This window comes from Bos indicus, chromosome 1, assembly GCF_029378745.1.
Source record: "Bos indicus isolate NIAB-ARS_2022 breed Sahiwal x Tharparkar chromosome 1, NIAB-ARS_B.indTharparkar_mat_pri_1.0, whole genome shotgun sequence".
NCBI classification, from domain to species: domain Eukaryota; kingdom Metazoa; phylum Chordata; class Mammalia; order Artiodactyla; family Bovidae; genus Bos; species Bos indicus.
The window spans coordinates 140251621-140263892 of NC_091760.1; the positions used below are offsets into that span (position 1 = coordinate 140251621).

At 44.4% G+C, this 12272-nt stretch overlaps 1 protein-coding gene across 3 annotated transcripts in view; it reads left to right on the forward strand.

Moving 5' to 3' along the window:
- Positions 1 to 11077, forward strand: part of IGSF5 (immunoglobulin superfamily member 5) — a 50405-nt gene extending 39328 nt beyond the window's left edge. For all 3 annotated transcript variants that reach the window (XM_019962781.2, XM_019962788.2, XM_070795140.1), the window contains one exon: positions 8904 to 11077. In XM_019962781.2, the coding sequence (XP_019818340.2) occupies positions 8904 to 8999 (96 nt within the window). In that variant the 3' untranslated portion in view covers positions 9000 to 11077. The remainder of the gene's footprint in view (positions 1 to 8903) is intronic.
- Positions 11078 to 12272: the final 1195 nt, after the last annotated feature.

Genomic DNA, 12272 nt, shown 5'->3' on the forward strand with positions numbered 1-12272 from the left:
CATCCATGAGGAGCCATGGAGACACAGTTCATCATTTTCTGACACTGAGCCAACATTGCTTATTACTCAAATGAATTAGAGTTCATATGCAGGATATATGGTTCTTTATATCCAAAAATTATATTAAACAAATGTGTATATGTCAATCCTGATCTCCCAATTCATCCCACCCCCTCTTCCCTCCTCGGTGTCCATAGGTTGTTCTCTGAATCTGGATTAATATATATATTCTATTCATACTATGTGTAAAACAGACAACTAATGAGAACCTACTGTACAGCTGAGGGAGCTCTACTCGGTGCTCTATGGTGACCTAAACGGGAAGGAAATCCAAAAAAGAGGGGATGTATGTATATGTGGGCTTCTCAGGTGGCTCAGTGGTAGAGAATCTGCCTGCCAATGCAGGAGACATAGGATATATGGGTTCGATCCCTGAGTTGAAAAGATCCCCAGGAGAAGGAAATGGCTACCCGCTCCAGTATTCTAGCTTGGGAAATTACAGTCCATAGGGCTGCAAAGAGTCAGACATGACTGAGCAACTGAATACAGACACGTATGTATATGCATGACTGCTTCACTTTGCTGTACAACAGCAATTAACACAGCATTGTAAAGCAACTATAGCCTAGTAAAAATTACTTCAAACAACAAACAAAATACAAATGTGTGTCTAACCAGGGCCATTTTCTAACTTGTGCATCTTCAAAGGAGAAGCACTTAGATGCGATTCTGCCCTAGTATCCCCAATGGGTGTTCTCCTCTGCTAGATTTTGGGGAAGCCAGACTCGCAGCTTGGGGCTCCAACAGCTTATGGATCACATAGCCTTAGCTCTGTCTGGCCTCGGAGTTGGTACCTGCCTGAGGCGCTACTGCTGAGTGCATGCCTTCGAAGCCCCATCCTTCTCTCCTGGCATTGATGTTCACTTCAGCTTCCAGCTGGCTGCCGGCTGTAATATGCCTCCCTGCAGTTGTGACCCAGCTCCATAAGTACATCTTGCCAGAGACATGTGCCTCCCAGGCCTGTGCAGGAAAGGGGACCTTGATGGATGTTTAGCCACGTATAGAGAGGAGCTAAATGATGCTGTTAGCAGCAACTAAGGTAGCCAGGCAGGAAGATGTATGAGGGGTTTGAGGCACAGAAGCAGATGGACCTGCGTGACAAATTGTGAGCTCCTGGTATGAGTTTGAGCTACTGCCTCAGGCTGGGTGGCAGGGAATAGAGAGGTAAAACTCTTCCCATCAAGCTGCTCCTGTGGGCACATGCATCTATTGTCTGTAGCAATGCAACAGTTTCCCCTTTGAAGGGCCAGTGTCTCTTGACTTAAGAGGTGGTGGGTGAAAGGGAGCAATTGCCAAGCTGTGATGGGCGTTTCCTGTCCAGACCCCACGACCAGACCTGAGTGGGCACTGCGTGCTGATGAAGGGGCTCTCCCTCACTGTCAAGCATGGTCATCCCAAGGACACATTTAAGCTGGTCATTACTTCAGTGGCCTTCCTGTGGTTACATGGCATGTGTCTTTCCACCAGAGAAGTCACAGGACTCAGGTCTGGGATGGAGGATGGGGCAGCGGGGAGGAGATACAGAAGTGGGTCATGTCCCATATCCCTGATATAAATGAAGAGAAAGGGGGACTATGGGTGTGCTTGTATACAGGAGGATGGCATTCAGAGCTCTGAGGGGACACTCAGTTCAAAGCGTTGTTTTGAAAATATACAGGGAGACATTTCATTTAGTATGTTTTCCAATTTCTCCATCTCTTCCTTTTTTTTTTTTTTTTTTTGATGTTCTTTCTCAAGCACAGTAGAAAAGCTTTTTCGTACATATATAAATAGTATGTATAATATATATCTTAGAAAACTTATGAATTTTTGCCTAACTAAAAAATTTATGACATTTTGACTTCACTTATTTGACTTAGTATGAATGAAATGCTAGATTCCAATAAAAAAAAATAGATGCACAACAAGCAACAAAGATTTACTGTATAGCACAGGGAACCATAGTCAATATCTTATAATAACCTGCAATGGAAAATAATCTGAAAAATAATATGTGTATATGTATAATTGAATCACCTTACTGTGCACCTGAAACATTGTAAGTTAATGGTACTGCGATGAAAAATACATATGATGAAAAAAATATACAGGGAGAGAAATTTAGAATGTTTCTTCTTCTTAAACGTGTAACCAGTTAGATAATCTATTGGTGGAAAAAGAACAGTGGCCATCGAGGTGCTGGGCCCTGGGGGCTGGTAACACACCCCCACGCTTCTTGAAGTGTTTGTAAGGTTTCTAGGCAAGCAGGGCACCTCAGCCAGAGGACCAGGTTTCTTAAGGATCAAAAAGGATGCAAGGAAGATGAACTATTTTTGCCTGAGCTAGAAACTGACAAAGCGTTTTTAAATAGCTGGATTTTTCTAAGCGGGGGAACTTAGGACAAACACATTTCTGAAAAGGTCCATCTTTGATCCTTAGGCAAAAGGTGCCTTGCAGGTGTGAGTCCAGGCACTGTGTCCTCATTGCCCATTTGGGAAACCTGGACGTGAGGTGTACCATGGATTATGCTTCCTGTGAGGCCCTTAAAGGAGGGAAGAATTGTGTTAGTTGCTCAGTCGTGTCAGACTCTTTGCGACCCCATGGACTGTAGCCCATTAGGCTCCTCTGTCCATGGAAGTTTCCAGGCAATAATATTGGAGTGGTAGCTATTCCCTTCTCCAGGGGAACTCCCTGACCCAGGGATCAAACTCTGGTCTCCTGCTTTGCAGGTAATTCTTTACAACTGGGCCACCACAGAAGCCCTAAAGGAGGGAGGGAACAGACAAATATCACATGATATCGCAACTGTATGGAATCTACAAAGTGATACAAATCAACTTATTTACAAAACAGACTTGCAGACATAGAAAACGAAATTATGGTTACTAAAGGGGAAAGTGAGAGGAGGGATAAATTAGGAGTTTGGGATTAACAGATACACATCACTCTATATAGATAACCAACAAGGACCTACTGTAGAACACAGGGAACTATATTCAATATTTTGTAATAACCTATGAGGGTAAGATAATCTATAAAAAGAATCTGAAAAAGTATATGTACAGGTGAATCACTTTGCTGGACACCTGAAAGGAGCATGACACTCTTGTACTCCAACTTAATCAAAAGAGGAGGAGGGCGGGAAGAAGAGGGTCCATAGAGGAAAGGCCTGGGCCTTCAGTAGTCCCCTCCCATGTCCTGGTTCCAAAGAGGACACAGTCCTGCATGTGGTCATCTGGGCCCTGGAGACCCACCAGGAGGTCAAGCCACAGCTTGTAGGAGCAGGTCCAGGCCACCCTTAGCGAGAGGTTCCTTTAGAACTTGCCACAGCCAGGCCTGCAGCTGGTCTGTGTGGCCACGTCGCCCACTCTGCTGGGGGTGGGGACCCTCCTCAGAACTTCTTAGGCCACAGAGCAAGGACAGTACACTGGGATTTCTTTCCTTGTAACTTTTCTCCCTGTGCAGTGACCCCTGCTCCCTGGAGGGCCCAGGACAGGCAGCTGAGAGTCAGAGCCCCGTCCCTTGTCCTTCTGTCCTGCCCTCCTCTCCCTGGGCCTCCCTGTGAGTCAGTTTGTTCACTCTGCTGTCTGTGCTGCTGTCGGGGGGTCGCCACCCACCCCAGGGGCCCAGAGTAAGTGAGCAGTGAGATTCCTGCCCAAGAGCTGGCTGGTTAGACTTCAGGGTGGTTGACTATGGATGACACAATTGTAAGGAAAATCTGAGCTAGGCTCAGGTCCTGAGCAGCCTGTGAGTTAAACGGAGAGATCTCAGGTTGTGAGTCAGCCTGTAGCAAAAGTGTGGCCCGGGCTCCTCACCACAGAGCTGGTTGGGTCAGATGCCTGTCCCATGGATTGAGATAGGTTGTGTATGTGAGAGCAGCTGAGGCTCCTGCCCTGGGTCAGCGGGTCTCAGAGCAGGGCCATCTTGCCTTTGACTAGACCAGCATCTCATGAGTCTACCTGTGTGTGTTCTCCCCACTCCGCCTTCTCATCTCAGCTGATGTCTTACTTACCCTCCACATCTTCAGGAGGTCTTAGGTAGTGGGAGGCCGTGGACTCCGTGCAGTCTGGCATGGCATTCTGGATTGCTCATTAAACACTAATTCCCTCTACTGGAGAACACCCAGCATTACGCTGTCGCGAGTAAAGTGACACCAGGAGCCTGAGTGCTTATAGACTGCTCACCACAATACAATCAGGACAAAAATACTATTTGACCGGAGTAGATGAGTATGCAGTGTTTTGTTTCGGGTCCTTGAAGACAGGTGCATGATTCCAGGTCAAATGGTCATCTTGCTCCTTTGTAATTTCGGTCCCTCAGGGCTTCCTCAAGACTGTCTTGTTCAAATGATCCAGGGAAGGGGGAGCCTGAAGGGCCCTGGGTGCAGTGCATAGGAGAGTCATCGGTGTGGCCTTTGGGGTACCCAGGTTCCTGGTCCCCCCCATCGTGGATCTTCTGGCTCAGTCCAGCTGGTGGTGGGGCAGCCTGGGCATCTCTGCATTTTAGAGCCAGTGGAGGGGTTTCTGACACGTGGCTGGATTGAAGGGGTTATTGCCTAAGACGGAAATGACCTTGTAGGTGGGGAGAGTGGGATGTTGCCAAAGATTGACTTGGCTACTTTGTCATTTCACCCTGGGCAATACTTATGATATGCTCAGAGTCCCAAGACATTCATGTTAACCGAACTGGGCTGGGATTTACTGGGCCGCTCTCCAGGACTGATGCTGCCTGCACACCGTGCGATTCCCAGGTGGCTCAGCGGTAAAGAATCTGCCTGCTAGTGCAGGAGATGCAGGTTCCATCCCTGGATCAGGAAGATCCCCTAGAGAAGGAAATGGCAACCCACTCCAGTATTCTTGCCTGGAGAATCACATGGACAGAGGAGCCTGGCAGGCTACAGTTCATGGGGTTGCAAAAGAGCTGACATGACTGAGCGACTAAAGAGGCAGCAGCACTCTTGCTGGCATCATGTGGACCCCGCTACAAGGAGAGGAGGCCCTGGGGTCTGTGACCACACCTGCTCAGAGTTGAGCACAGGCGCCGAGGAGCAGGCTGTTTGGGGAGTTAGTCTCACCCTCCCTTCAGTCCCACCCAGAGTTCTACCATCTGTATCTCTATCCCCAGGCTGCTGAGAGCATCCACATGCTGTGTCCTCATCGTGCATCACCAGGCGTGAATTTAATTACACCTTACGCTCAGCAGTTACTGAACAGGAGCCTGGCTCCTTAATACTTTGTGTGTGTGTGTGTGTTAGTCACTCAGTCATGTCCAACTCTTTGCGACCCCACTAACTGATCTCAGGTTCCTCTGTCCATGGAATTCTCCAGGCAAGAGTACTGGAGTAGGTCATCATTTCCTTCTCCATGGGGTCTTCCCAAACCAGGGATTGAACCCGGGTCTCCCACACTGCAGGCAGATTCTTTACTGTCTGAGCCACCAGGGAAACCCTCTTCATACTGTGAGTGGGTGAGTGACAGTCGCTCAGTCATGTCCCACTCTTTGCGACCCCATGGACTGTAGCCTGCCAGGCTCCTTTGTCCAGGAAGGGGTAAAACCCTATCTGCCGTGGCACCAGCCCCCGTAACTCTCGCTCCTTCGACACCCTCCCTGTTAAGGTCCAGAACACCGGAGGCCCGCACTACCATGGGAAGGTCGCCATAGTTGTCGTGGGGAAGCCCTTTTTTCAGATCCCCAGGTGCCTCCAATTCTTTCAGTGGTGACGGTCCTTGAGGACTTCAGAAGCAGGGAGGGCTCAGCTCTGGGGCAGTGTCACTGGGGACAGGCCGTGGGCTGGAGGTTGCCTCCACATAAGGCCAGCCACTGGGCTCTGGAGCTACCAGAGGCCATGGCTGATGTAGGTCAGGTCCACTGGGAGTCGCAGGCTTTTAAATCAAGGGAAGTGGCCCCCTGTGGCCTCCTGGAGCACTTCCCATGCTCATCCCCACCTCTCAGCCCACTGCCCTGCCGGGTCCCCCCAAACTTGGAACTCTTTACCAGGGGCTGAGAGAGAGAGTCCTTATTACTGCCACAACTGGAAGAAGTGGGGGAGTGCTTCTCCCGTATTCTGGGTCCCGAGGAATGCTCGCTGAGTGTGGAGATGAAGCCGGCACCTAGAAACACGTTAGTCTGGGTACCAGCGGACCGAGCAGTGGTCCTCAGGACAGAGACGCACTTCAGGGGCTTGTTAAAATGCTCCCTCCTGAGTCTCTTCCAGACTTTCTGGGCCAGAATCTCTGGGAGATATGGCTGAAGAATGGACACTTTTACTGCGCTCCTGGGCAATCTGCTTTGAGGAAAATTCATTTGTGGCTCAGCGTGAAAACATAACAGACATGCATTGCATCGTTCCTAAGGGGACATCATCCCCGAGGTTGGGAGACTCACTTACATCTGTGCGTTCAAAATGACTCGTGTTCACGACCCCACTGCAGGGAACTTGCTGCAGAGCACAGAGGATTCAAGATGCTTGTTGGGGGCTGTGAAGGGGGTCACATGGAAGTGGCCTGACATTGACGTACTCCATAACCATGAGGCATCATAGTTGGGGAACACTTTTTAAATCTCCCATGTTTTATGTGGGTCCGAAGGCACAACGCTTTCAATATGAATGAATAAAAGAGGATTTTAGGCTGTAGAAATCCCAGATCATGCACTGAATTTTAGGAAGACTCAGAAGGTAAAACGAGACTGATTTTCAAAATTTGCATTAATCAAAACATGACACTTTTCTTTCTGATTATTTCTATTCTGGTTGAATCTCCAGTTAAGACATATAACACTGATGTTCTTTTCCAGACAAGAATTTCTGTTGGTGAGGTACAGTTAATGTAGGTGTCACTGTCCATTAATTCATTAGCACAAAACTGATAAAGTCAGAAATTTCTTTCTGAAAATTGCAGTCAATGAGAAAGGAAAGCTTCTTTTATTTTGATACAAAACCATGGGGTTTGCAAATATTTCGCATCATGATGAATATTTAAAACAAACAATCCTCCTTTTCCTCTCCTTGACTCACTGGCAGTCCATTTTTTTCTGGTTATTTCAGGCAATTCTGTCTTTCCTTCCAAGTCTGTTAGTTTTGGGGGATGAGCTTATGAATAATTCGAAACCTGGGTTATGTCTTCCCCACTTATCTCTCCTGTGCTGAGACCAACAGAAATAAACTCTTGATAAATTTAGAAAACAACATTGGTTGGTGCAACCATGTCATGGGGAAAAGACAAACAACAGCAAAACCCCAGGCATCACCACAACAGAAGCACCATCCTTGTGGCACGATGCAGCCCCCGTCAGCCACAAGGTTCTCCTTGTGTGACTGGGAATCAATGAATTAAGACCGGGAGTCAGAGTGGTGCCATCCCCAAGACTCGCTGCAGTTCCATTGTGACCTTAATTATTCATGGTGGCCAGTTACATTATTTAAGATGTTAAATGCAGCTCCAGGGCCCTGCAGTCTGAGCCAATATCTTCAGGATGGGCAGGAAAATACACTGCATGTAATTTATTTTTTATTTTTTTAAACCTTTTTATTTTGCATTGGTGTATGCATGTGTGCTAAGTCACTTCAGTTGTATCCGACTCTTTGCAACCCTATGGACTGTAGCCTGCTAGGCTCCTCTGTTCATGGGATTCTCCAGGCAAGAATACTGGAGTGGGTGACCATGCCCTTTCTTCTCCATGGGATCCTCTGGGTCCAGGGATTGAACCTGCATTTCTTAGGTCTCCTGCATGGGCAAGTGGGTTCTTTACCACTAGCACCACCTGCGTAGACAATTAACAATGTAGTGATAGTTTCAGGCGAACAGAGAAGGGACTCAGCCATACATATACATGTATCCATTCTCCCCCAACCCATCCTCCCATCCAGGCTGCCACATAACACTGAGCAGAGTTCCCTGTGCTATACAGTAGGTCCTTTTTGGTTATCCATTTTAAACATAGCAGTGTGTACATGCCCATCCCAGACGCCCTAGCTATCCCTTCCCCCTATCTTTTCCTCTGCAACCATAAGTTTGTTCTCTAAGTCTGTGAGTCTGCTTCTGTTTTGTAAGTTCATTTGTATCATTTCTTTTAGATTCCACATATAAGGGATGTCATATGATATTTCTCCTTCTCTGTCTGACTTATTTCACTCAGTATGACAATCTCTAGGTCCATCCATGGTTCTGCAAATGGCATTATTTCATTCTTTTTAATGGCTGAGTAATATTCCATTGTATTATGTACCTTCTTCTTTATCCATTCTTCTGTTGATGGACATTTAGTTTGCTTCCATATCCTGACTATTGTAAACAGTGCTGCAGTAAACACTGGGATGCATGTATCCTTTCAGATCATGTTCTTCTACAGATATACTGCATGTATTCTAACAGGGAATTACTCTTCCACAGGCATTGGCCCCTTGGAGGAGTGAGTGATCTGCTTGGGAGTGCATTTCAGAAGGGGAATGTAAGAGCCAGGAAAACTGTCTGAGGAGATAGATGGGTGATCTACATGGAGTCAGTTCATCAATTTTGCTCCTTTCCTGTAGGAAGGAGAGTGTTATTTAAAGAAGGTTGAAAATATTCTATATTTTCACATAATGGTGAGATTTAGGAATATTAAAAAACAAAATTGTGAATTTTTGCTGTAATTTGCCTTCATACGCATTCTAGATTCTTTGAATTGGATCTCTCTTTAGGCCCTGAATTTGGGAAATGTCTAGAGTGTTGTACTGAAAATCATAAAGGAAGGACACATGCTAACATTGGTATTTCTTTCTGCATCCTCATTTTACCTTCGCTGATGAGTAGAGCTTTCTTCTCGAATGTGCCTTTTATGGTGATCTCAAGCAACTCAATGCATCTTTTTTTCTTTGTCTTCAGGAGTCTGATCACCGCCAGCTGGGCCCAGCAAATCACCCACAGGTTTCCTTTTATGTGGCCAGTCCTAAGAAGGTCAGGAATGTGACTTTGGTATAGTACAGACATCCCTTTGGCTTCACATGGCTCTGACTGAGGACCTACATCTCATTGCTCATGACGTCATCATTGCTTACTGTGATGTCATCACTGCTGTCATTCTAATGCTGGGCTCCCACTTTGCAGCATGACCTGGAAGAAGCAATGTTATCATCATCAGAATGGATATTTTATTTTGAGAGAAGGAATCCATTTTCCCAGCTTCTAAAGTGGAATTTGGCTTTTAAAATATTTCAAGATTTCAGCAAATTCCATAGTTACTCAGTAAAAGTTGCACATTCATTATGATAATGCTTCTCATCACTCAACACTCCTGCTTGCTAACCCAGCATATGGCAGATATGTCTACATCCCATTGTGACGTTGAAGACATCTTTATTATCTACAGTCTCTTGAAGATAATATTTATGTATGTTTACTATATGGTTATTATTGCATATTATCTGTGGAAAAAAAGAGGATTAAACATTAGGATCCATTAGATGAGTGAAATTGCCCAGAAAAATCCTAAGTTGTAGGTTATAAATAATATTACATTCTAAAGCAGAAGTGCACCTTGAGAAATATCTTATTATTGGATATTGACATGAAGACATTCATTTTTATCTGCTCCCTTATCAATCTTTTTCTCACGTCCTCAGATGAGTTAGATGTGGATTTTGCTGTTTGGGGGATGTATCTCCAGCTATGAAAAAACTGGATATGGGCAATACATTCTTTCATAAATAAAAGGGAAGACACCAAAAAACCTTTTATTGTTCTTCTTAACTCTTTACTGTTTAAATGGTTTAAATAATCATAGAGTTTAAGAATCAAGCATTTTCCAAGAAACAAAACAGGAGACCTCTATTAAAAATTCTTTTTTCATTTTTCATGTAGAGATTCTCATTGTATTTTGCTGACAACCCCATCTCTTCATATTTAACGTAGAGGTTGGACTATGATTTGACTGAGCTCTTCGCTGGTTGATGCAGATTACTATGATGGCTAGCAATTAGTAACTGCCCTGCGCCCCCCAGACCGAACCATGCTATTGTCAAGATAGAATTTGACTTTTCAGAAGTGTTAGGATTTTAGTAAATTCCTTAGAGTTACCTGGTAAAAGACACAAATACATTGTGATGATGATGTTTTTTATCATACACTCCTGTGTGCTAATCCATTCACAAAGAAGTCTGTACAGGCAGACCTCAGAAATGTTGTAGGTTTGGTTCCAGACCACAGCAGTAGAGCAAGTCACACAATTTTTTTTTTTTTGATTCCCAGAGCATGTGAAAGTTATATTTACATATACTGTAGTCTATTAAATGTGCCTTTGTGTTATGTCTAAAAGAACAATGCACACATCTTAATTAAAAAAATATTTTCTTGCTAAAAAATGCTTGCCACCATCTGAGTGGTCAGTGAGTTGCAAACTTTCTGTAAGAGTCACATCAGAAATCACTGATCACAGGTTATCGATTGAAAAAAACTGCCCAACCTAAAAACTGAGAATTTTTTTATTTGGAAAATTTTCTAAAGACATCAAGCCTGGAAGGCAGACTCCTAGTGAGCTCCGAGGGATTACTCCCAAGAAGTAAGGGAGGAGACAGGATATGTAAGAGTTTTTGCAACAATGACCAGATAGTCATCAAAAGATGACTGTTAATTAAAGAAAACCAGACATCTCAAGTTAAGCAATTCAGTGTTTTTCTATATATGGGGAGATACAAGAGCCTGTGCTTGCTGAAATCATTCCTATTCTGTGCATCTCAGCTGTCTGGAGCCAGGATCTTGTTCTTTCCTATCCTGAGTCCCCTCAGGGCTCACCTTCGGGGCCGACTGCAGTGGCTGTTGGCTTGATGGCCACAGCATCCTTTGTTTGCTGATACGGCAGGCAACGTTTTGCATCCACAACCACAGCAAGTATAATGAAAGTTTGAAATACTGTGAGAATTTCCAGACTGTGACACAGAGACAGGAAGTGAGCAAAGGCTGCTGGAAAAATGGCACTGATAGACTTCTGCTGGGTGTCACAAACCTTCAGTTTGTAAATGCAATATCTATGAAGCACAATAAAGCAAAGCATAATAAAATGATGTGTATCTGTATATTATCATGATATAAAATACTTTTTAAAATCTTAAATTACATTCAGCCCCTACCCTAGACCCTCTTCTATGAATTGATGACTAACTCAAGGGAGATTTGCTGGCACAACATGGGACTGTGTTCTGCTCTGTACCTGTTCTGATTGGCTGGTTCCCATATATTATCCATTCTGATTGGTTGATGTACATACAATACCTTTCTGATTGGGTGGTTCCCATGCACTATGCATTCTGATTTGTTGGTGTACCTAGACTAACCATTCTGATTGGTTGGCTCATCTACCCTGTCCATTCTGATTGGGTGGCTTTCCTGCTTTCAGTTCAGTTCGGTTGCTCAGTCATGTCTGACTGTTTGCAACCCCAAGGGCTGCAGCATGGCCATGCTTCCCTGTCCATCACGAACTCCTGGAACTTGCTCAAACTCATGTCCATTGAGTCGGTGATGCCATCCAACCATCTCATCTTGTCATCCCCTTCTCATCCTGCCTTCAATCTTTCAGGTTGTCAAATACTTTGAATATCACCACTACTTAGAGGATCCTGAAAAAAATACCTCTTATAAGACTGTGTCCATAATGTGAGGGAATTGGTCACCTATGTTCTTGAAGGGTGAAACTGAAAGTGCAAAATTTCAGAAAGCCATGAATATTGCTATCACTTTCCTGAGAGAACTTTTAATGAGAAACATTAAATGTTTTTAATGAGAAACATTAATTGCCAATACAACTGCTTAAAAATGAGACTCTTTGTTTGTTATCAAGACTTCTTTACTTCCTGTAAACATGATTCTGTCTCCCGCCACCATCCCTGAATGAGAAAGAAGAAAGACCAGAGTTTTCATGAGACCCTTTAAGCAGAGGTGTTTGATGAGTGAATTCTGTATTTTTCACTTCATGGTTTGCTTTCCTTAAATTGCCACAGAATTTGGATCCTGGGACAAAGCAAATATTATGTCCTTTATGCCTTTTGTAACATTTACAGAATCTAGCATTCTGTAGGCATTAAGTGAATACTGACATCAAATAGTTCAATATTGAGAAAGATAGTATATTGAGGTATAATGAATATTTGCCATCTGCCTGCTATAAGAATCATATTCTTGTGGTTATTTTAGGAGTTGGGGGGGGTTGCATGTAGAATACAATTGAACTTTAAGTTTTAAACTCTGGAGAATGATGCCAAA